Below are 21,794 nucleotides of genomic sequence, written 5' to 3'. Positions count from 1 at the left end.
CTCATCTTCCTGAGTTCAAATCTGACCTCAGACACTTAGCTGTGTGACCCTGGGCAAGTCACTTCACCCTGTTTGCCTCAGTTTCCTCAGCTGTAAAATGAGCTGGAGAAGGAAATGGTAAACCATTCCAGTATCTTTGCCAAGAAAACCCCAAATAGGGTCACAAAGAGTCAGACACAACTGAAACAACAACAATCTGTGTATAAGGCCAACCATGGCAGGGACCATGTCTATAGTCCTATTGCTCATACAGGGCTCAGCTATCCTAATGCAGAGTGACTAGATTCCCCACTCCCCTCCCAGAGCCCCCAGAAACAAAGATGGCGGCAGGCACACCTAGGATGTCCCCTACTTGTCTTTTGTCAATGGTGTTTGTGCCCTCCTCAGGATACCTTGTGAAAAAGGAGCATTAACCATCTATCCTCACCTCTTGGCCATGTTAGCTCTCAGGGTTATAGCACAAGCAAGTCACTGACTTGCCCCAAAGAGATGTGAATGTAGCGCATCACCAGCTGATGTACCATACTGACTCCTCACTGCCGTGCCTCCCCAGCCAATAAAAGGGATAAAAAAGGGAAGATGGAAAATAGAAGGGATGGGGGCAGAGCCAAGATGGCAGAGGAAAGACAGTGACTTGCTTGAGCTCTCCCCAAGAACCCTCCGAAAATAGAAGGGATGCAGATGACACTTGAACGGGAGGGTCAAAGATAGAACCCAATACGGGACACAGGCTTCTACCATGGTGCACGTTACTGTCATGGTGGAGGGGTCTATGAAATTCTTTAACATTAAAAAGAATTCATCCGGGTAGTAATAATCTTTCTGTTGTGACATTTAAAATCTAATGTGTGGTCGCCTTGTTTCTCCCTGCAGTGTGGGGGAGAACTAGCTATGGTTTACTTATAAGCTAGAAAGGTCAGCACCAGTTTTTGGCATTAAGCATTTATTAAAGAGTAAAGGGAACACATGGAGTACAAAAAGTAAAGCAAGAAAAGCCTATCTCCTTTCCTCTCTGCCACCAACCCGAAGTCCTACAACGAAAAGGCAGACCGAGGGAGCCAATCTCACCTCCTACTTCCTGTCCCCCTCCCCCAGAAGAGGAGGTCCTTCAAACTGATTGGTTGAGGGTGGTCTCATGTTGATGTCCACAGCCTCTGAGAACAACACCCCACTCAGGGCCAGCCAGTTGTGGTCTCAATTTAATCAACCTTAAGTAGGTTTTCAGTCAGTCTATCAGTCAGTCTCACCCAATTCAATCAAATCAATTTTCAGGTGGGGCCCCTGGGCGTCTGCCAAATCCCATTATTTTCTCACACTGTCTATGACCTGCCCCCCAAAAGTCCTCTTGTTAACTCACAGGAGTCAGAGGTCAGATCTCGATCCTCAAATCACTGATCTTTTTTTTAATGTTTTACTGAGGCTCTTATTAAAAAAAAAATCACTTCCCAATTACCCCCAAGAGAATCCTCCCTTATGGCAAATAAAAACACTCAAGCAAACCAAATCAGCACAATAACCATGTCTGAAAATAAACATATGCCCCATTCCTGACCCATAGTCCACCACTTCTCTGCTGAAAAGCCAAAAGTGTACTTCACCATTAGTCTTTACAGAGATCTTTCCACTACACCAGTGGTTCCCAAACAGTTTTCTTATCAAAGAATTCCAGATTCCCACATGACAGCATTTGTGCTATTACTGTTAAGTTGTTTCAGTCACGTTTGACTCTTTGTTACCCCACTTGGGGTTTTTTCAGCAAAGATCCTTGAGCGGTTTGCCATTTCCTTCTCCAGCTCATTTTACAGATAAGGAAACTGAGGTAAACAGAGTTAAATGACTTGTCTGGGGTCATACAGTTAGTAAATGTCTGAAGCAGGATTTGAACTCAAGTCTTCCTGACTCTAAGCTCACTCTACCCACCGAACCACTGAGGGAGGTAAAATATGAAATGATTAAGGAAACAAAGACTCATGCTTCCAAGGATATTGATTTATTAAGCAATGCATGTCAACTGCCCGATAAACCAGTGAGTGACCAAGCACCTTCCTCAGTTCTGGCACCGGACCCCGAATATAGGAGGAGACAGATTTTTATACATTAAAAACAATTAATCAAATAAGACCAATGAATTAATAGAAAACAACCAGGATACAAAATTAGGTTACATGATTTCTAATTGGAGGAAAATTAGGGACTTTCCAAGTTGGGAGAGGGAGGGCAAATAGGTACAATTCTCTGAAATCAGAAAGGATGCTATCCTCTCCCCACTCCTTGATTCAGAGCCCTAAGGGGCCTCAGAGGTTAACTGAGGCAACCCCTTCCTTTTTCAGCTCCTTGAGGGTAAAGACTGGATGAGTAACCCCGGTCTTAGCACAGTACCTGGCACACAGAACCTATGGAATAAACTTTCGTTCGTTGCTGCTCTGTCCCTTCTCAAATTACACTGTCATTATTTAGGTTTAGATATCGTCAGCCCCAAGGGCCGAAGGCACTGGCTGCTTTTTTGTCTTGGGGTCACCCGTGCCTACCACAGGGCCTGGCACTGAGTCATTGGCTTACTGATTGATTGTCCAGAGTCACAAAGGTCCCTCAGGTCCTTTGGCCCCCAAATGCAGGGCTTCTGAAGGGGCTTTAACTCTTTCTCTAAATGATTCAATTTTCTATCACAAATGTCACCAAATCCAATATGGAAGAAAGACAATGGAATGGCCACACCCCACCGGCACAAGAAGGAATGCTAATGCTTCTTCCCAACTAGCTGTAGGGAGTCATCTCCCAGGACATGACCTCTAGGCTGTTCCTTTCTGGTTTCTAGACCCACGATCCTGCGATCTCAGGACCCCTCCATCCTCCATCCCCTCTCCATTAGGATGCCACCCTGGGCAGCTAGATGGCGCAGTAGATAAGCACCGGCCCTGGATTCAGGAGTACCTGAGTTCAAATCTGGCCTCAGACACTTACTAGTTATGTGACCCTGGGCAAGTCACTTAACCCCAATTGCCTCACCAAAAAAAAAAAAAAGGATGCCACCCTGGGCAGCCTCCGGTACCTGGAGCCGTTGCTGATGAGGATGCTCTCCCGGATGGTGAGCGTGCAGTAGTACCAGACCAGCAGGAAGTTGAACACTTCATCGGTTACTCTAGGGCAGAGAGAAGCAGGTGCTGTGAGAAGGCTGGCTCTAAGACCTCCCAGGTTGGGGAAATGAGGTGAGGGAACCTTAAAAGGCACTGGGTGAATGAGTCTCTCTTTCTCTTCCCTAGAGAGCTCCAGTGAGTGACCAGCAAGGAGGCCCATTCAGCTGAGAAGGTGGGTGCTAACACTGCCAAAGCTCTGTTTCCCAAGACCACAAATTAAGATCCAGAGAGGTTCTAGGAAGACTGGGCCAAACGCCTGAGGCCCAGAGAAGGGAAGGGGCTTAATACCACAGGACCAGAGGCTATCTAGCCCAACCCCTTAATTTTACATATGGGGAGACTGAGGTCCAGACAGAGATGGAATGAGCCTCAGAGGTCAGCTCATGCAACCCCTTCAACTCTCTCCAGGTCTCAGACCTCCACTCCATATTGGCCATCACCATCATACATCAATTAGCATTTATACAGCACTTTTAAGGACTGCCAAGTATCAAACTCAAATAGAAACAATCCTGTTCCCACTAGAGAAAACCATCAAATAAAATAAAATAATTTATATTGTATTTTTATTTTGTTAAACTTCTCGCAGTTACTTTTTTTTTGGGTGGGCAATGGGGGTTAAGTGACTTGCCCAGGGTCACTCAGCTAGTATGTGTCAAGTGTCTGAGGCCAGATTTGAACTCAGGTCCTCCTGAATCCAGGGCTGGTGCTTTTATCCACTGTGCCATCTAGTTGCCCCCAGTTACATTTTAATCTGGTTGGGGTTGCGCTTGGGAGTTTTGCTGGCCTGAGTCTGACATCTCTGTGTTACATTTATTGTCTCATTTGAGCCTCACAACAATCTTAAGAGGTTATTATTCCCATTTTATTATTATTATTAATTATTCCCATTTTACAGATGAAGAGACTGAGGCAAAGAGGGTTTAAGGGAATAGCCCAGGGTCACACAGCTAGGCTAGATTTGAACCTAGGACTTCCTAACTCCAGGATCAGCACTCTATCTAGTGGGCCACCAAGTTGCCCCTAGCACATAGTAGATGCTTAATAAATGGTGATTGATGAATTGACTTTTCCTCTCTGGGCTTCAGTTTACCTTCCTGTAAAAAAAGAGGAGGATGGACTAGCTGACCTCTGAGGCTCCTCTCAGCTTCCTTTTTGCAACAGGGAAAGCAATGGGGATGGCGAAAGTTTTTGTTTGGACATTCAGATGGTCAAAACTCTTGACTGTAAGCCTGGAAAAGAACCTGAATGGCATGAGCCAATGTCCTGTGACGTTGGATGGCTTGAATTCTCAGCAGGCCCCCTGAGAGGAGAGAGCCCTCATAGCCCAGAGTCCAAAGGCTGTAGCCAATGCATTACCCACTCTCTGCAACAGCATCTCCCAGGGATTTTGTGTCTTATCCTCCCCTCCCCTCCCCGCCCCAGATATGTGGTTTAAAAAACAAAAGCTAATTTTAACAGTGTCTGTCAAGACAGTTCAGGAATTTTGGGAAACACAAGTCTGAGGAGTGGGAGAAAAAGGCACCGACAGCTTTCCTCATCCCGTCCTCTGCACTGTTCTCTCTCTCTCTTTTTTTTTTGGTGAGGCAGTTGGGGTTAAGTGACTTGCCCAGGGTCACACAGCTAGTAAGTGTCAAGGGTCTGAGGCTGGATTTGAACTCAAGTCCTCCTGAATCCAGGGCCAGTGCTCTATCCACTGTGTCACCTAGCTGCCCCTGCACTGTTCTCTTGCTCTTGTGGGACTAAGTCTTATTTCTTTCTAAGATTATCTTCTATCTACTTTGCATATATTTCATATGTATGTATTTATGAATATTTGTTCTTCTTCTCTGTCCCCCCACCCCATTAGAAGATGGCTCAGTGGATAAAGCATCAGCCTTGAATTCGGGAGGACCTGAGTTCAAATCCGGCCTCAGACCCTTGATACTTACTAGTTATGTGACCCTGGGCAAGTCACTTAACCCCAATTGCCTCACCCCCCCAAAAAAAAGAATATAAGCCTCGGGGCAGCTAGGTGGCACAGTAGATAAAGCACCAGCCTTGGATTCAGGAGCACCTGAGTTCAAATCTGGCTTCAGACACTTGACACTTACTAACTATGTGACCCTGGGCAAGTCACTTAACCCTCAATGCCCTGTGCAAAAAATAAAAAATAAAAAAAAATAATATAAGCCTCTTGAAGGCTGGGCTGTTTTTTGTCTTTGTAGTCTCAAAGCTTAGCACGGTGTCTGACACACAGTAGGGGCTTAATATATGCTTGTTGTTTGATATCTCCACCAAATACCCATCTGTTAACAAACTGCACTGGTAGCCAGGCAACATTAAAAGGTCTAAAGAAAAATCTGCATCAACATATTGGGTAGGTTTTCTGTGAAGGATTTATGGAAGGTCACAGAGAAAAACCACAGGACGGAAGAGCCTGGTAGAAGAGGGCTGAGATGTGTCTCAGTGGAGGACGTGATCACACAGCAGAGATCACCAGCTCATCCACATGTCCCCTGTACCTGAACAAACACCCCCTCTACAAATATTTCCAAGGAGGGATAAAGCATAAAATGCTGGAATCCTGGATTTGAAGTCAGATGAAGACCTGAATTCAAATCCTACCTTCGCATGTACTAGCTGTATGATACTGGGTCAGTTATTCCACCTTCTGTTTTGTGGGCATCCAGGAACTGAGACTCAGTTCCTTTATCTGTACATCAGAGAGGACAAGATGATTTCTAAGGCCCCTCTTGGCATTTCTAAATCCATGAACCCAGAAAGTATCTATGTAGGCCCCAAACCCTAGAACAGGGCTGGTCACAAGGTTGGAGATGAATCATTTAGTGGATTAAACTGGGATGGGCAACTAGGTCTCAAACCTCATACCCCCACACCCTAGGGAAGATAAAAGCCCTATCTCTGCCCCACCCACCCCTGTCCTAGATCACACCCTAGCTGCAGAAGCCATGAGCTGGGCAAGAAGAACCACCAACCAACCCTGATTCCAAATTCATTGGCACCGTCTTCTCTGGTCTACAACAAGACTGCTGAAGGGGAGACGGGCATCCCAGAAGTCCCAGACCAGCTCAGGCCTCCCTAACCTTCATCTTTCCACCAGTCTCTTCTCTCCCCACTGGCCCTACCCCCACCCCAAGGTCCCAGGCCTCTTACCTATAGTGAAGGAAGAATCGACAGGCTATGGCCCCGAGCAGGAAGATAATAGTCAAATAAAGCTTGAATTTCTCATATTCATCTTTGTAAGCAAATCTGCAACAACCCAAGCCAGGATTCAAGATCAGAACCCCCAACATGCCATGCTCATCCCTAATACCAATCCAGCCTCTCCCCTCCCCTCCCTTCCCCTCCTGGCAACAGCTAGAAGGGGTACCAGACTAGGAACCGGGTTCTAGTCCTTACTAGCTGGGTGACTCTAGGATAATCATTTTCCTTCTCAGTCTCCTCATTTGTATCACAGGACCTCAGAAGCCCATCTGGCCCAGCCTCTACCTGCATGAGACTCCCTTCTATGACATCTCCGACAAGGAGTCAACCATAATATTCGCCGACCTCCTTTTGTTGGAGACACGGGTGCAAATGTGGAATGTGCTACTGATGAAGCATAGCATGGCACAGTGGTTGGCACATCTGACTGGAAGTCAAGAAGACCTGGCTTCAAATCTCACCTCAGAAACGGAAGGAAGGAAGGAAGGGAGGGAGGGAGGGAGGGAGGGAGGGAGGGAGGGAGGGAGGGAGGGAGGGAGGGAGGAAGGAAGGAAGGAAGGAAGGAAGGAAGGAAGGAAGGAAGGAAGGAAGGAAGGAAGGAAGGAAGGAAGGAAGGAAGGAAGGAAGGAAGGAAGGAAGGAAGGAAGGAAGGAAGGGAGGGAGGAAGAAAGAAGGAAAGAAAGAAAGAAAGAAGGAAAGAAAGGAGAAACCTTCCTTCTCTTCCACCTTGGACAAAGGGAGAGGGAAGGGAATAATACCGAGCCAGGCACCCTGCTAAATGCTTCATGATCTCACTGGATCCTCACAACTCTGAGAGGTAGGCGCTATTATCCCCATTGAGGATACTCCCAGGTAGAGAGATGTTAGATGATTTGCCCACGGCTGCAGAGCTAGTAAGTCTCTGAGACTGGATCTGACTCCAGGCCCGGTGCTCTATCTGCTGTGGTGGCCCCCAGTGGCCACTAGTCAGTTGACAAGTTTTGTTTTGTTTTGTTTTTCAGTGGGGCAATGAGGGTTAAGTGACTTGCCCAGGGTCACACAGCTAGTAAGTGTCAAGTATCTGAGGCTGGATTTGAACTCAGGTACTTCTGAATCCAGGGCCGGTGCTCTATCCACTGCGCCACCTAGCTGCCCCCTGAAGCCACTACTTCTCAAAGGCAGTCCCTTCTACTTTGGGAGATTTGCTGGCAAAAATCTAAGCCCAAATCTGTCTCTTTACAACTCTACTCCTGGTTCCTGGTTCTGCCCTCTGAGGCCAAGCAGGATACGGCTAATCCCTCTGACAGGAGCCAGCCTTTCAAACACTTGAAAGGTCCCTTGCCAGCTCTAACCGTATGACTAGAACATGGCATCCTGGGACCTGAGGAAAAAAAGCAGGGGTGGGGCACTGGAGGAAGAAAGTCCACTCCAACCCTCGTCCCCTGATTAAGGCCTGGTGTTAATAACAGGAATTAATGAGGGGAAGAGCAGAAAGGATTATATGCTACACCACTCCCCACACCCTAACCTACTAGACACCTGAGGACAAGGGTCCAAAAACCCAATCTCTCTCTCTTTTCAACACAAATTCCAAGGTCCAATTTCCCATAAGACTCAGCATTCTGCCTTGTTGGTCTTTGCTCGTATATTTAAAGGGACCGGGACACATCAGGGAGGCCAGAGGCCTAACATACACAAGGGCTTAGAGTGTACATTCCGTTCTGTCTCCTGGGCCTCATAGGGGAAGGCCCTGGCCCTAGATCCGCACTATAGGGGACGCCCTCTCGAGCAGAACCAGGAATCCCTGAACCTTGTGGATAGCCAGATTTCAATATAATTGGTTTCCTTTTTAATCCCGTGTATTTTATGCATTTACGAACATCATCCTGAGAAGGATTCCAAAGGCTCTGCTAGACTTCCCAAGGGCTCCATGACTGGCACAGAAAAGGTAAAAGGGCCGGACATACTCACTTGGCCTGGTTACTGAGGAGGGTAACGTTGACGTTGCCCAGGACCAGACTGAGATACAGCCTGAAAGAGAAGTAGAATAGATAATCAGGGAGGTTCCTTTCAGGGTACAAATCAGGTGCTCCAGCCCCCATGAGACCTTTCTGGAATCCCCCACCCCCCATCTAAGTCACTGAAATACTTCATATTATAATTTTTGGGGGGAGGGGCAATGAGGGTTAAGTGACTTGCCCAGGGTCACACAGCTAATGGCAAGTATCTGAGGCTAGATTTGAACTCAGGTCCTCCTGAATCCAAGGCCAGTACTTTATCCACTTCGCCACCAGCTGCCCCCCATATTATAATTTTGAAATTACTTTGTACCTACTTTTCAGCTATTCATTTGTGCCCATGTTGTTTCCCTCCCCTCCTCACCCAATAAAATGTGAGCTCCTAGAAGGCAGGGATTGTTTTATTTTTGTCTTCTCAGCTAGCCCAGCACCCACACATTTGCTTGTGTGTGTGTGTGTGTGTGTGTGTGTGTGTGTGTGTGGCAATTGGGGTTAAGTGACTTGCCCAGGGTCACACAGTTAGTAAGTGTTAAGTGTCTGAGGTCTGATTTGAACTCAGGTCCTCCTGACTCCAGGGCCGGTGCTCTATCCACTGCGCCACCTAGCTGCCCCGGGCCTCTGTTTTCTGATCCACAAAACAGCTAACACCACCTGTGGTCCCGAGCTGGAAGGCCCGAATGGAAGAATGGCGGGGAAGTCCTTTGGATGGAAGGGGGTGGGGGACAGCCCAGCTGGCCGGATTTCCCCTGGCCAGAGCCTCTCATCTCAGCCATTTGGCTGCCACGTGGATGACCTCACCTTCCTCCATCTTCTTTGCCCCTTCAAACAGGGCTACTAGCTGCTTCCCAAGCTCATCGAGTTGGTTGAGGTTATTCACTGGACCTGGAAACTCACCGAAGTAGGACACTGGAAAGAGCCCTGGCTTCGGAGACTGAGACTAGGTTCAAATCTCACCTCTGACACTGGCTGTCTGTGTGACCCTGGGCAAGTCACTTCTCCCTTGGCCTCAGTTTCCTCCTTTGTAAAATGAGGCTCGACAAGATAGCCTGTGAGGTCCCTTGCAGCTCTAAGTCTGTGAGTCTCATCTGAGGGCCTAACCCTACGCAGGGCCAGTGTGGTGCAGAGGACCTGAGTTCCACTTCTGATTGCTCCTTACTGCCTGCGTGACCCTGGGCAACTTAAACCTCTTGGGGCCTTGGGCTTTCTCATCTGTAAAATGAGGAAAGTGGACTGGATGAGATCTGAGGTCCCTCCAGCTCTAAAGACTATGATTCTCTTCCTTAAATACCTTCCCTGTCACCCCTCCAGCCAGCGAGGAGCGCCCTGACCTGCTGTCTCAGGACAGTCTAGACACTCTCTGCTCGGTACCAGTTCTATAGTGGCTCGATTACTCATGCACTTCTCATTCACTCAGCTGAATGAGAAGGCTCTTTGAAGGCAGAGACTGCATTTCTGTTCTATCTCTGTGACCTCAGCACCTAGCACAGCACCGGGCACAAAGATGTTCAAAAGGATGCTTATGGAATAAATGCTGAACTTCCTGGAAGGCAGGGGCTATTTAACTGTGGCTTTTGTATGCTCAGGATGTGGCACACAGAAGGTGATTAATAAATGTTTCTTTAATTGAATACACCCAATGCTGGTTCCCCTTCCCCCCTCCAAAATCCTAACTTTCTTGGGGAGCCCTGTACATGGACACACTGAAGCTGTTGAGGAAGGCTAAAGCATTATTATTCAAAACACCCACGAAAACCATGAGTGCTTAAAGTTGCCTGGGCAGGTGTGCAAGGCTAGAAACAGAAGAACCCAGAGATGTAAACTGTACTTTTCAGAATAGAGAAAAGGCTGGGAGGGCCCTTAGAACAGGGGATGTCAGAGCTGGGAGGGAAAGGCCTCAGACACAGAAGGTCAGAGCTGGAAGAAGACTTAGAGAATATCAGGGCTGGGATAGACTTTGGAGATCAATTAGTCCAAACCTTTCTCTGAGGACTAGAGAGTTCATTTCCCATGGTCACAAGCTGGGTATGACAGAGCAAGGACTAGGACTCAAGATATCTGCCCCCAGTCTCTTCTAGTCATCAGGCATTTGTTATCATAATCACTAGAGTTATGAAATGGACTGTTTCACAAATCATGCAAATGTACACCTTCACTAAAGCATTTAAGAAGGGAAACAGAGTTGGGATGAGCTGGCGCAGGACTTGGCCATGCCAAGGAAGCACCACTACCTCCTTTTATGGCAAAGACGACATCTCAGCTCACAAGGAACAGGATGTTAGTGTTGAATGCCTACCCTTACCAGCCCTGGGAGCTCCCTGATGGTACCTTCCTAAAGCACAAGAGCTATGTTATTCCCTTGGTCAAGAACCTCAAATGGCTCCCTATCCCCTCTAGAATAAAATACAAATTCCCTGGCTTGGCATTTAAAGCCCTTTCTATTCCATCACCCCGCCTATTGTACCTGCTAAGGGACCAAACCCTTCTCAAGCAATTAATCAATAAGTATTTCTCTCTTTTTGTTTTTTGTTTTTTCTGGGGCAATGGGGATTAAGTGACTTGCCCAGGGTCACACAGCTAGTGTCAAGTGTCTGAGGCCAGATTTGAACTCAGGTCCTCCTGAATCCAGGGACAGTGCTTTATCCACTGCGCCACCTAGCTGCCCCCTTCAATAAACATTTCTAAGAGCCTAGTATGTACAAGAGGTTATGCTAGGTGCCAGTGAAACAAAACAAAATGAGAGTCCCTGTTCCTGAGGACACCTAAATTCAGGGTAGATACTGAATAGATGCAGTGACTGCAGGGAGAGGGATGGACAGAAACCAGGAAGAGCTTCTTGAAGGAGAGGGTGCTTGAGCTGAGACTTGAAGGTACTGGGTTGAGAGTGTGGATGACTTAGGGCAGCCCCTCCCCACTGTGGGAAAAAAGAACAGAAAGCTCCCACCTTAATAATGTAAGAACAAGCTTTGGCTCCATAAATGACAACATATGGTTTGTGAGTGCATATGATCAAACTTCCAGGGGTTCCAGGGCACGAGGGAGGGAATTTCAGGAATAAGGGACGGCCTCTGGGAGAAGCCAAAGGCAGTCGAGAACAGGCACTCTTTTAAAGTACTTACTATGTTCAAGGCACTGTGCTAAGCACCGGGGAAAACTAGGTACATCCAAGATCCATTGAGTATAAATGGGAGGTAACTAACCTCACAGGGACATCACTGGTGGTGGGGAACAACTAAGGAAGAGGGGTCGGAGCCTGGAGGTGTATATGTGGGGCGGCAAGAAGGCCGATTTGGCTGGACCACAGAGTTTATGATGAGAGAGACTGGTGATCAGCCTGGAAACACAAGGCCTGGAGGCAGATGATCAAAGACTCCCTTTCCTGACTTTGCAGGGGACCTCACAAACTTTCTGCCCTGGATGGCTCTGAGAAGGCAGAGATAAAAATCCGCCAGGGGCCTCCTTAGCTGGCCGGTCTGTGTATCACCTGTCTCGAGGCAGCAGGGCTGACCAAGCCCAGGAAAGCAACCAGAGTCTCCCCGCCGTACTCCCGCCTTGTACCTGCAGACCCCCTCCCCACCTGCCCATCGGCCCCTACCCGTTTTTCTTGGGCAGGTAAGCCTCCATGTCAAAGAAGATATTCTGCCGTTCCTTGATGCTGGCGCTCATCTGCTGAATGAGGTCAGCTTCTTCACAGTTGGCATGCTGCTTACACCTGTTGTCGGGATGAAAAGGGAAAGGGGTGGGAGTGTTGGCTCAGCGAGCTGCCAGCATGTCTAGACACTCCCAGGTCTGGGCATGCAAAAGCATCTCCACCATCCCCCTCACTTTAAGCCTACAGTCAGGCTTCTTAACCACGTGACAGAACAAAGAACACTCATATTCTGGCATCAGAGGGCCCGAGTTCAAATCCTACCTCTGACACTACCCGTATGACCTTAGGCAAGTCACTTCCCCAACACAACCTTGGTTTCCCCATACATAAAATAAAAGGGTTGGACTAAGACGGCCTCTGAGCTCCCATCACACTCTACATCGATGATCCTGCCTTCTGCCTCAGTTTACCTTCTGCATAATAGAGACGATCAGATCAACAAGCACTCATTAAGCATTTCTTGCAGGATACAAAGTCAGAAGAGGACTCTCCCTGCTCTCAGGGAGCCTTTGTTCTACTTACAATCAAATCTGCCCCATGACACCTGGTGAGAATGTCGTGTGGCTCTATAATAATAGAGCCCTATATAATATACGGTCTGGGTGTCCTAAACTCTTCCCCCAGACTGGAAAAACAGCTGAGAGGGCACAGCCTCCTCCCGGAGGCCTACCAGCAGGCCCTCAGCCTGGCCTTAGACCAAGAGGCGCTGGATGAATATTCAGGATTAGTGAATGCAGAAGGAATCATTCACAAGCCATACATAGTCATTTACGAAGAACAAAGCCCCAAGCTTACATCATTAAGATAGGAGCTTTCAGTTCTTTTTCCAGCAGTGGGGAAGGGACTGCAGGAAGTCATCCACACTCCCCTGACAGGGTCTCCCTTGCAACCAAAGGGCACTTGTTGGGGGCAGCTAGGTGGCGCCGTGGATAAACCACCGGCCCTGGATTGAGGAGGACCTGAGTTCAAATTCGGCCTCAGACAGTTGACACTTACTAGCTGTATGACCACTTAACCCTCATTGCCCCACAAAAAGTAAAATTAAAAAAAAAAAAAGGTGACGGGATCATAGGATCACAGATTTAAAACTGGAAGAAGCCTTAGAGATCTGTGAATGTAGAATAATGGCCCCATTTCATAGATGAGGAAAACAAGACCCAGATAACTGAAGGTACTTCCCCCAGGTCACACTGGCAGAAAATAGCAGAACTGAGACTTAAACCCAGAGCTCTCCCAAAACAATCCACTGCCTCCCCTTCCCAACCCCCTCACTCCCAGGAGAGCTAGAACTTCCAAACCAGCTGCAATATAAGTGTGTGGGGGCCCCAGGGGGCCAGGAAATTGGCTGATCCAAAATATTAGTTTCCATTATAATGATCTGTATTTGCATCCTATTCTGCACGAGTCTGGGACCTCTCTGAGGGCAGAGCCAGAGTCCCACCAAGGTCTAGCACTCTGCATACAGTAGGCATTCAATAAAAGTTTGTGCAACCTTAGTTGGAACAACAATAGCAGCACTCAGTGCTTTTGAAAGTGCCATAGGGGGCAGCTAGGTGGCGCAGTGGATAGAGCACCGGCCCTGGAGTCAGGAGTTCCTGAGTTCAAATCCGGCTTCAGACACTTGACACTTACTAGCTGTGTGACCCTGGGCAAGTCACTTAACCCCAATTGCCTCACTTAAAAAAAAAGAAGTGCCATAGGAGGCAGTTTGGTACAGTAGAAAGCCAGCTGGATGAGGAGTCCAAGGACCCGAGTTCAAATCCTATCTCCGCTATTTATTACCTGTGTGACCTTGAGTAACACTTTATCTCTCTGGGCCTCAGTTTCCCTGTCTGTAAAATGAGTGTTGGACTTAATGGCCTTGAATCCCTTAAATCGAGGGCTCCTTGAGGGCAGAGACTGTCTTTTGTCTCTTTCTGTATCCCAGCACTTGGCACAGTGCCTAGCACTTAGGAGGTGCTTATTAAACATTTACTGACTGACTGTGACATATTTGCTCCTGTGACATCGTCAAGGCGGCAGGTATCATCATCCCCCATTTTACAGATGGGAAATCTGGCAGTCAGAGAGAGCAAGGAAGTTGGGAAAGTGACTCAGTTAGGAGTGGAGTGTCTACACCCAGGGCCAGGCCTCTCTCTGTTATGCTGCACTGTTTCCTGGGAAGGAGGCAAGAGTTAGGGTAATGTCTTATACACCGAACTTAATTTAACTGCAAACATCCACCAAACAAGTTCAGGTGTTTAACATTCAATACCCAGCGTTCAGTAGGGACAGGAACTGGACCTATTATTTCATTAACACAAGGCACTCCCAGGTGAGGAAACTCCCTCTGCCAATGCAGGGAAGCACCTTCTCCGCAATTCAGACTTAGAGAGTTGCCTGGGAGGGCAGTGAGAGGGCAAATGACTGGCCCAGGGTCACAATTTGTCAGGGGCTTCCTGGCTAGGAGCACTGCCTTTCCTAAGTTTTTGTTTTTTTTGTTTTTTGCAGGGCAATTGGAGTTAAGTGACTTGCCCAGGGTCACACAGCTAGTAAGTGTCAAGTGTCTGAGGCCGGATTTGAACTCAGGTACTCCTGAATCCAGGGCCGGTGCTTTACCACTGCGCCATCTAGCTTCCCCCTTTCCTAAGTTTTCAATGAGCTTCTTGTTGATGTTGTTTGTCCTTCGTTCTCAGAGGATCGTGTCACACAGAGATAGTCATGACCTTGCAGTGAATTGGATTTAAGTCAGGGAGGGCTGTGCAAACTGACCAGCTTCACTCTCTCCTCCGGAGAGGAGATGGCCCAGATGCAGTGGGAGACCTTGGCCTTTTGAAGAGAAGGTCTTTCCTAGGTCTCAGTTTGCCTGAGGCAACACCCATTCAGTGATTAAGGATAGGTAAGAAATGAGGCCATTTAAAAAAAAAAAAGAAGAAAGAAATGAGGTCATTCAACAGGAAGGGAAAGAGGAAAGGAAGGGAGGAAGGAAAGGGGGAAAGGGATGAAAGGAAGAACTAAAGAAATAAAGGAAAAGATGGAGAAAGAGAGGGGAAAGGAGGGGAGAGGAAGGAAGACAAGGAAAAAGTAAAGAGAGAAAAAGAGGGAGGCAGGAATGAAAGGAAGAAGGAGGAAGGGAAGAACTCGAACTAGAGAAAGTAGAGAAGGGAGAGAGGGAAGAAGGGAAGGAGGGCAGTGGGAAAAGATGAAAGGAAAGGAAAAGGAGGAAAGAATAGAGGGAAGAACTAGAAGTAGAGAAAGGAGAGAAGAATGGAGAGAAGAAGTGATAGAGGGAAAAGAAGAAGGGAGGAAAGAACTAGAAAGAGAAGGAGAGAAGAAGGGAGGGAGGAAGAAAGGTGGGAGGGAAGGAGAGAGGAAGGGATGGAAAGGGAAAGGATGGAGAATAAAGGGAAAGGAAGAAGGGAAGGAGGGATAAAAAGAAAAGAAGGGGAGGAGGAAAGGAGGGAGGCAGGGAAAGAAAGTAGGACCATGGGTGAAAATCAAATGCTGACTCAGTTAGCAATGGGGTGTAACTGAGACATGGGAGAAAACAGACAAACTCCCCGCCAGAGTTAAGAGATCCAGACAAGCACCCCTCCCTCCCTCCCTCCCCCATCCCCCAGTCTGAAGGTCAATGGCCAAGCACCCCTCACCTCTGGAGACTCCCCTTGAGCTCTGACAGCTTCTTCTTTTGCTTGCTGATGGAGTTATTACAGGATGCTTGGAGTGTGGTCAGCTCCTCTAGCTTCTGCCTGTACACTTTGTGGGTTTCCTAGAAAGAGGAGATGGAGGAGGCTTTGTGAGTGAAGAGCAACATAGTAAGGCTGCATCCAAAACTCTCTAGAGTTAATAAACAGCTCAACACGCCCCAGCTGATGGGGGAAACCATGTTCCCAGGTCCACCAAGCATGGAGCAGGCTCCCAAAGGTCTGGGCAAGAAAAGAGACGCACCAAAGAAAATGGACCACTTTCTTTCTTTCTTTTGCAGGGCAATGGAGGTTAAGTGACTTGCCCAGGGTCACACAGCTAATAAATGTCAAGTGTTTGAGGCTGGATTTGAACTCAGGTCCTCCTGAATCCAGGGCCAGTGCTTTATCCACTGCTCCATCTAGCTGCCCCACAAAAAGACCACTTTCAAAAGGAGATATGCGATCTATCAAGAACTACAAACAAATGTATCATTTGTGAGAGATGGGCTAATTAAAACAACTGAGCAAACCCAGCAAATCAGCAAGGAGAATTAAAAAAGAGGAAACAGTCCATGTTGGAGGGGCTGTGAGAAGGCAGGCACACGAATACACTGTTGGTGGAGCTGTGAACTGAGCCAACCACTCTGGGAAATGATGTGGAATGATCTGACAAATATCACTAAATTATTCATAGCTTATTTTCCAGTGATCCCTCTGCTTTGAAGAGTCCGAGGAAGTAAAATACAGAATGTGAGACCCGGTGTGAGCTGAAATATTTAGAGCATTACTTTTTGTGGTAGCAAAGAACTGGAATCCCCAACTGGAGAATGGCTAAGCAGTCCTATGAGTATAACAGATGGAGGGTTAGGGTGTGCTCATTTAGCGTTAGGGTTAGGGCTAGAAATGGCAACTTGGAGGAATTCAAAGGAATATCAGAGTGAACACAAGATCTGGAGTAAGAAAACCTGGGTTCAAATCCCACCACTGCCACAAGGGGCAGTGAAGTGGAGCAGTGGATAAAAAGCAGGACTTGGAATCAGGAAGGCCTGAGTTCAAATCCTACCTCAGATGCCTAGTAGGTGGTGTGACCTTGGGCAAGCTACATAACTTTTATCAGCCTCAATTTCCTCATCAGTAAAACGGTGAAAACAAAGGCCCTACCTCTTAGGATTTCTGTGAGGATCAAGTGAGAAAACATGTTGTAAAATGTTTTTGCAAACCTTAGGTGGCAGTCAGGAAGACCAGAGTTCAAATCCGGCCTCAGACACTTGACACATACTGGCTGTGTGACCTTGGGCAAGTCACTTAACCCTCACTGACCCGTTTAAAAAAAAAAGGAGAAGATGACATGGTGAGGTTTCCCAGAAGTGGCCATGCTGTAAAAAAAAAAAAACCCACAAAACTTCACAAGCAGGTTCAGAGAATGGATCATACATCAGTTACAGTCTGCTGCGCATGGTCAACCTGGGGTGTACAAATCCAAGCATACACATACTGCCTGTAGACAAATGAGTGTCTGGAGTGCACACATGTTACTTCTTTTTAAATGTCTGTAGATGTGATTAAGAGGGTACAAAATCACTTCAAAGAAGGCTGGGATTCATGATAGCTTTTTTTTTTTTTTTTTTTTTTTTCAAAAGCTTGTGTCAAGGGCTGACTTTCAATAGATCGCAGCGAGGGAGCTGCTCTGCTACGCACGAAACCCCGACCCAGAAGCAGGTCGTCTACGAATGATTTAGCACCAGGTGCCCCACGAACATGCGCTGCGCTCCGGGTGAGAGGCGGCCCCCCTTCGCGGCCGCGCTCCAGCCCCCGGCACGGACGGCCCTCCGCACCGGGCCCCGACCCCCGAGGCCCCCCCGCCGGAGCGGGGGGCGGGAGCACGGAGGCCCGGCTATCCGTGGCCCACCGAGGCTCCTTCATGATAGCTTTTTTAAAAAATCATGTTCTTTCTTAGTGAAAGGAAACAAATAGGGAGCAGCTAGGTGGCACAGTGGATAAAACACCGGCCCTGGATTCAAGAGGACCTGAGTTCAAATCCAGCCTCAAACACTTGACGCTTACTAGCTGTGGGTGGGAGGGAGGGAGGGAGGGAGGGAGGGAGGGAGGGAGGGAGGAAGGAAGGAAGGAAGGAAGGAAGGAAGGAAGGAAGGAAGGAAGGAAGGAAGGAAGGAAGGAAGGAAGGAAGGAAGGAAGGAAGGAAGGAAGGAAGGAAGGAAGGAAGGAAAGAAATAGTCAACTATCTCATGTGTGGACCAGGACCTGAACCCAGGTCATCCTGCTCCCCAGCTATGCCCCCCTCTGGATACGTGGCCCATGAAATAAAGCCAGAGAGCCTGAGCCATGAAGCAATTACATTAGAACTGCAATGGGGAAATAGGGGGAAGTGTTTTGGTTGGGGGTGGGAGGAATGGAGGGAGGGAGGTCGGAGATTGAAGACGGGCAAGAGGAATCCTGAGGGAATGGGCAGAGCTGTCCAAGGGCACAGGAGCAGACGCTTAGGGTCAGAGGGATGCCTCAGAAGCCCAACCCTGCTCCCCTCGTCCCCGCCACCCCAACTTTACAGAAGAGTTTACAGACTGACAGGGCAAAGCCGGCTGCGAGGCTCCCATCACTGTGAGGGTTCTTTGTGCTGCTCCTCGTTGCCACCAGCTGTGTCTAAGGCTGAGACAGGATGAGAAGAGCCCTGGGGCCCAGCATCCCCAGGTGAGGAAGATGTGCTTCAGATCCCCAAGGGCAGGAATTGACTGAGGAGGAGCCTGTGGCAGAAACTGAGACACCCGGGAAAGTCCCCCGCCAGAGACCACTCTGTCCTGCCAACTCTCATGCTGAGTGCTGGCACCACTTGGCGCGAGCCACACTGCATCATTGATCACTGGAAATACCCGGGGGAAGAGATTCTGAGCAAAAGGGATGTTGGAGGGGATCTGGCTCGACCCTCTCACTTTTCAGGTGAAGCAACTGAGGCCCAGAGAGGTAACATAGGATCCTAAATCCAAGATGAGATGGCACCTTAGAGGCCACTTAGCCTGACCCCCTTCATTTTGCAAATGAGGAAACTGAATGCGGGCAAGGTAATTCAGCTCCCCCAAGGCCACTCAGGCAAAGTGGAAACTTGAATTCAAGTCCGACATCAATATCCAGCTATCGTGTCATCTCCTTCCCACTGCCCTGCCCACCTCATGAGGTTTCCAAAGCCAGCTCCCCTCCATTATAACCCCATGAGGCACACAGTGTGTGCGGCACTCTCAGAGCGAAGGAAGCCGGGGCTCAGGAGAGACAAACCGTCTGACCTTGTGAAAATCGTCTGACCTTGTGAAAATCGAGGGAGAGCAGGTCCCAGGATTCCCATCTGGGCTGCCTTTTGTAAGTGAAGACCCCTGGGCCTCAGAGCAGAAAGAGCCCTCGGGGTCCAAGCAATCTGACTAAGACAACCCCACCCATGGCTTTTTAGTCGCTCCCCCACAGGTGGGAATGACTTCTGCCAAGGCAACAATCACTTCCTCTCCTCAGACCTCCCTGGAGGTTGGCCCACGTTCACCTCCTCCTGGCGGGGGAGGGAGAGGGGACTATTCTTCCCTTGTTTTGTAGCCCTAATGCCCAGCAGGATGCCTGACACATGGTATGGACTTAAGGATTACGGGAGTGGCTGTGCCCACTGTCACAGATACTCCACAAGGTTGACTGAAGTCAAAGGATGCAGATGGGGAGAGAGAGAGACCTTAGAAGTCAGCCTACATTTATGACTGTATTTGTACAGCAACATGTTTTACCAATATTCTCTCCTTTGATCCTCACACTAATTCTGAGAGGGTTAGACACTTGGCTAGTGCCCATGATCACTCAACAGATGATAAATGTCAAAGGCAGGATTCAAACCCAGATCTTCCTGACTCCAGCTCAAACTCTGCCCCATTGCATCTCAAAGATACAAAATCATACAAAGTAATTTCAAGACGGAGGGAGTAGAGGACTGGGAACGGACTTCATATAGGAGATGTCTTTTTTGGGGGGGGCGGGGTAATGAGGGTTAAGTGACTTGCCCAGGGTCACACAGCTAGTAAGTGTCAAGTGTCTGAGGCCAGATTTGAACTCGGGTCCTCCTGAATCCAGGGCTGGTGCTTTATCCACTAGGAGATGTCTTTTGAAGGAGACCAGGGACTCTACAAGGTAGGCAGAGTCCAGAAATGGAGTCCAACCTGGCAAAGGCACAGAGGTTGGAGATGTAACAGCCAGCAGGCCAGTTTACCTAGAATGGAGAGCCCACCCCCACAGGCTCAGAAAGAAGTTGCTCGGGTCTCGAACCCGGGTCCTCAGGCTCCAAATCCGACACTTCCAGAGCAGTAGGCTGGATTATCTAGTGACTGTGGGCAAGTCACTTCACCCTGCTTGCCTCCACTTCCTTATCTGTAAAAGGAAGTAGCAAGCCACTCCGGAATCTTTGCCAAGAAAACCCCAAATGGGGTCATGAAGAAGAGTGGGGCACGACTGAAATGACTGAACAAGCCCAGGGATCCTTGCCCTGGGGGTCTGTGAATTTATTTTTTAAATATCCCGAGAGCTGAATTTCAATTAAATTGCTTTCCTTAAAAGCATCGTTCTGAGAAGGGGTGCACAGACTCCCCCCGACTGTCAACGGGGTGCAGGCCACGCTCCCCACCCCACCTCGGAGAGGGGCAGAGCAGAGAACTGACCCCAGTGTGCAACTGGGACAGAAGCCATGACCTTGGGCTCCTTCTGACTACAGCTCTCTTCAATCACCCCTATTCGAAACAGGGAAAAACCCAGAGCCGGTCAGGCTGGGTGAACTGATTCATGCCATGAGTCAGCCACCAAGAAGGCGTGGAATCCCAGGTCTCCTGACTCCCAGGACTTTTTTTTCCCCCCCCAGCACAGCCTAAGCAAAACCAGTATCCTCTCTTCTTGCAGGGCCTAGTATGGGGTAGAGGAAGGGGAAACCTGCCCTGGGAGTAGGATCACCAGACTGCGGAGCATGACACGCTGGCCCCACGCCGCTGCGGCTCAGACTCTGAAAATAACCCAAGGGGGAGGGACCCAGGCACATGTGGAGCACCCTCCCTTCCCGGGCTGGGGAGGACTCACAGGGCTCCTCTACTGTGCTCAGAAGGAAGAAACCTCTCCCCCACCCCCACACGCGCACCTGTCCCCCAGCAACTATCTCCTGATTTAAAAAAAAAAAAGACAACCACGACCAGGGGCCTTGGGGGAGTCTGGAAGGAAGGGTGGCCTCTCCCAGAATGCAGCAGTCTCTTCTGTGTGCCTGGGTGTCCCCTCAGAGAAGGGCATCCATTCATCACAAACAAGCTCACTTCCTTTAGGAATTAGAGCTATCTGTGTCAACTTCCCAGTCCTCTTGAGACTCTGACCCACGGGGTAGAAGAGGCTCCATGAGGCCCAGGCCCTCACGGCTGGCAAACAGCTGGAGATGACTCCACCACACACTTCAGTGGCTACAGCCAGACCAGGGCAGGAGAGGCTCCAAACCTGGCTATGGGGAAGTGCTTAGGAGAAGAGGTGCCCAAAGGGGATGATCCTCATCGTCACAACTGATGCTAAGGCAAGGAATTCAGTCTTGCGATTATCTCATTTGGCCCCCTCCAACACCCCCCCACCCGCAACAGCCTGGTGTGGAGTCAGAGCCCGACGGGTGGATGTCCTTCCCCTGACATTAGCAGTAGGACTTTATGCAAGCCACTGAACCTGTGTGCCTCAGTTTCCCCATATACAAAACAGCAATAACAGTAGCATCTTTCTCACTTCCTATAAAGCACTTTGCAAACCTTAAAGTACTACATGCTAACTATTATTATTAATAACCACAAGCAGCTAGGTAGAGTACTGGGCCTGGAGTCAGGAGTTCAAATCTCACCTCAGATAATTATGAGCTGTGTGACTCCGGGCAAGTCACTTCACCCTGTTTGCCTCAGTTTCCTCACCTGTAAAATAAGCTGGAGGGGCAGCTAGGTGGCACAGTGGATAGAGCACTGGCCCTGGAGTCAGGAGTACCTGAGTTCAAATCTGGCCTCAGACACTTAACACTTACTAGCTGTGTGACCCTAGGCAAGTCACTTAACCCCAATTGCCTCACTAAAAAATAAAATAAAATAAGCTGAAGAAGGAA

The 21,794-nt window shown here is 48.7% G+C and overlaps 1 protein-coding gene across 1 annotated transcript in view; it reads right to left on the bottom strand.

Moving 5' to 3' along the window:
* TMEM120B (transmembrane protein 120B) overlaps positions 1-21,794 on the bottom strand; it is a 42,853-nt gene that overhangs the window by 7,257 nt on the left and 13,802 nt on the right. Inside the window, exons 2-6 of the mRNA XM_043975739.1 lie at positions 15,617-15,735; positions 11,931-12,047; positions 8,292-8,351; positions 6,291-6,386; positions 3,050-3,139 (exon numbers count right to left, since the gene is read on the bottom strand). Coding sequence (XP_043831674.1) covers positions 3,050-3,139; positions 6,291-6,386; positions 8,292-8,351; positions 11,931-12,047; positions 15,617-15,735 — 482 coding nt within the window. The remainder of the gene's footprint in view (positions 1-3,049; positions 3,140-6,290; positions 6,387-8,291; positions 8,352-11,930; positions 12,048-15,616; positions 15,736-21,794) is intronic.

Source organism: Dromiciops gliroides, chromosome 1 (assembly GCF_019393635.1).
Source record: "Dromiciops gliroides isolate mDroGli1 chromosome 1, mDroGli1.pri, whole genome shotgun sequence".
NCBI lineage: Eukaryota > Metazoa > Chordata > Mammalia > Microbiotheria > Microbiotheriidae > Dromiciops > Dromiciops gliroides.
This window is presented reverse-complemented; position numbering and strand designations above follow the sequence as displayed.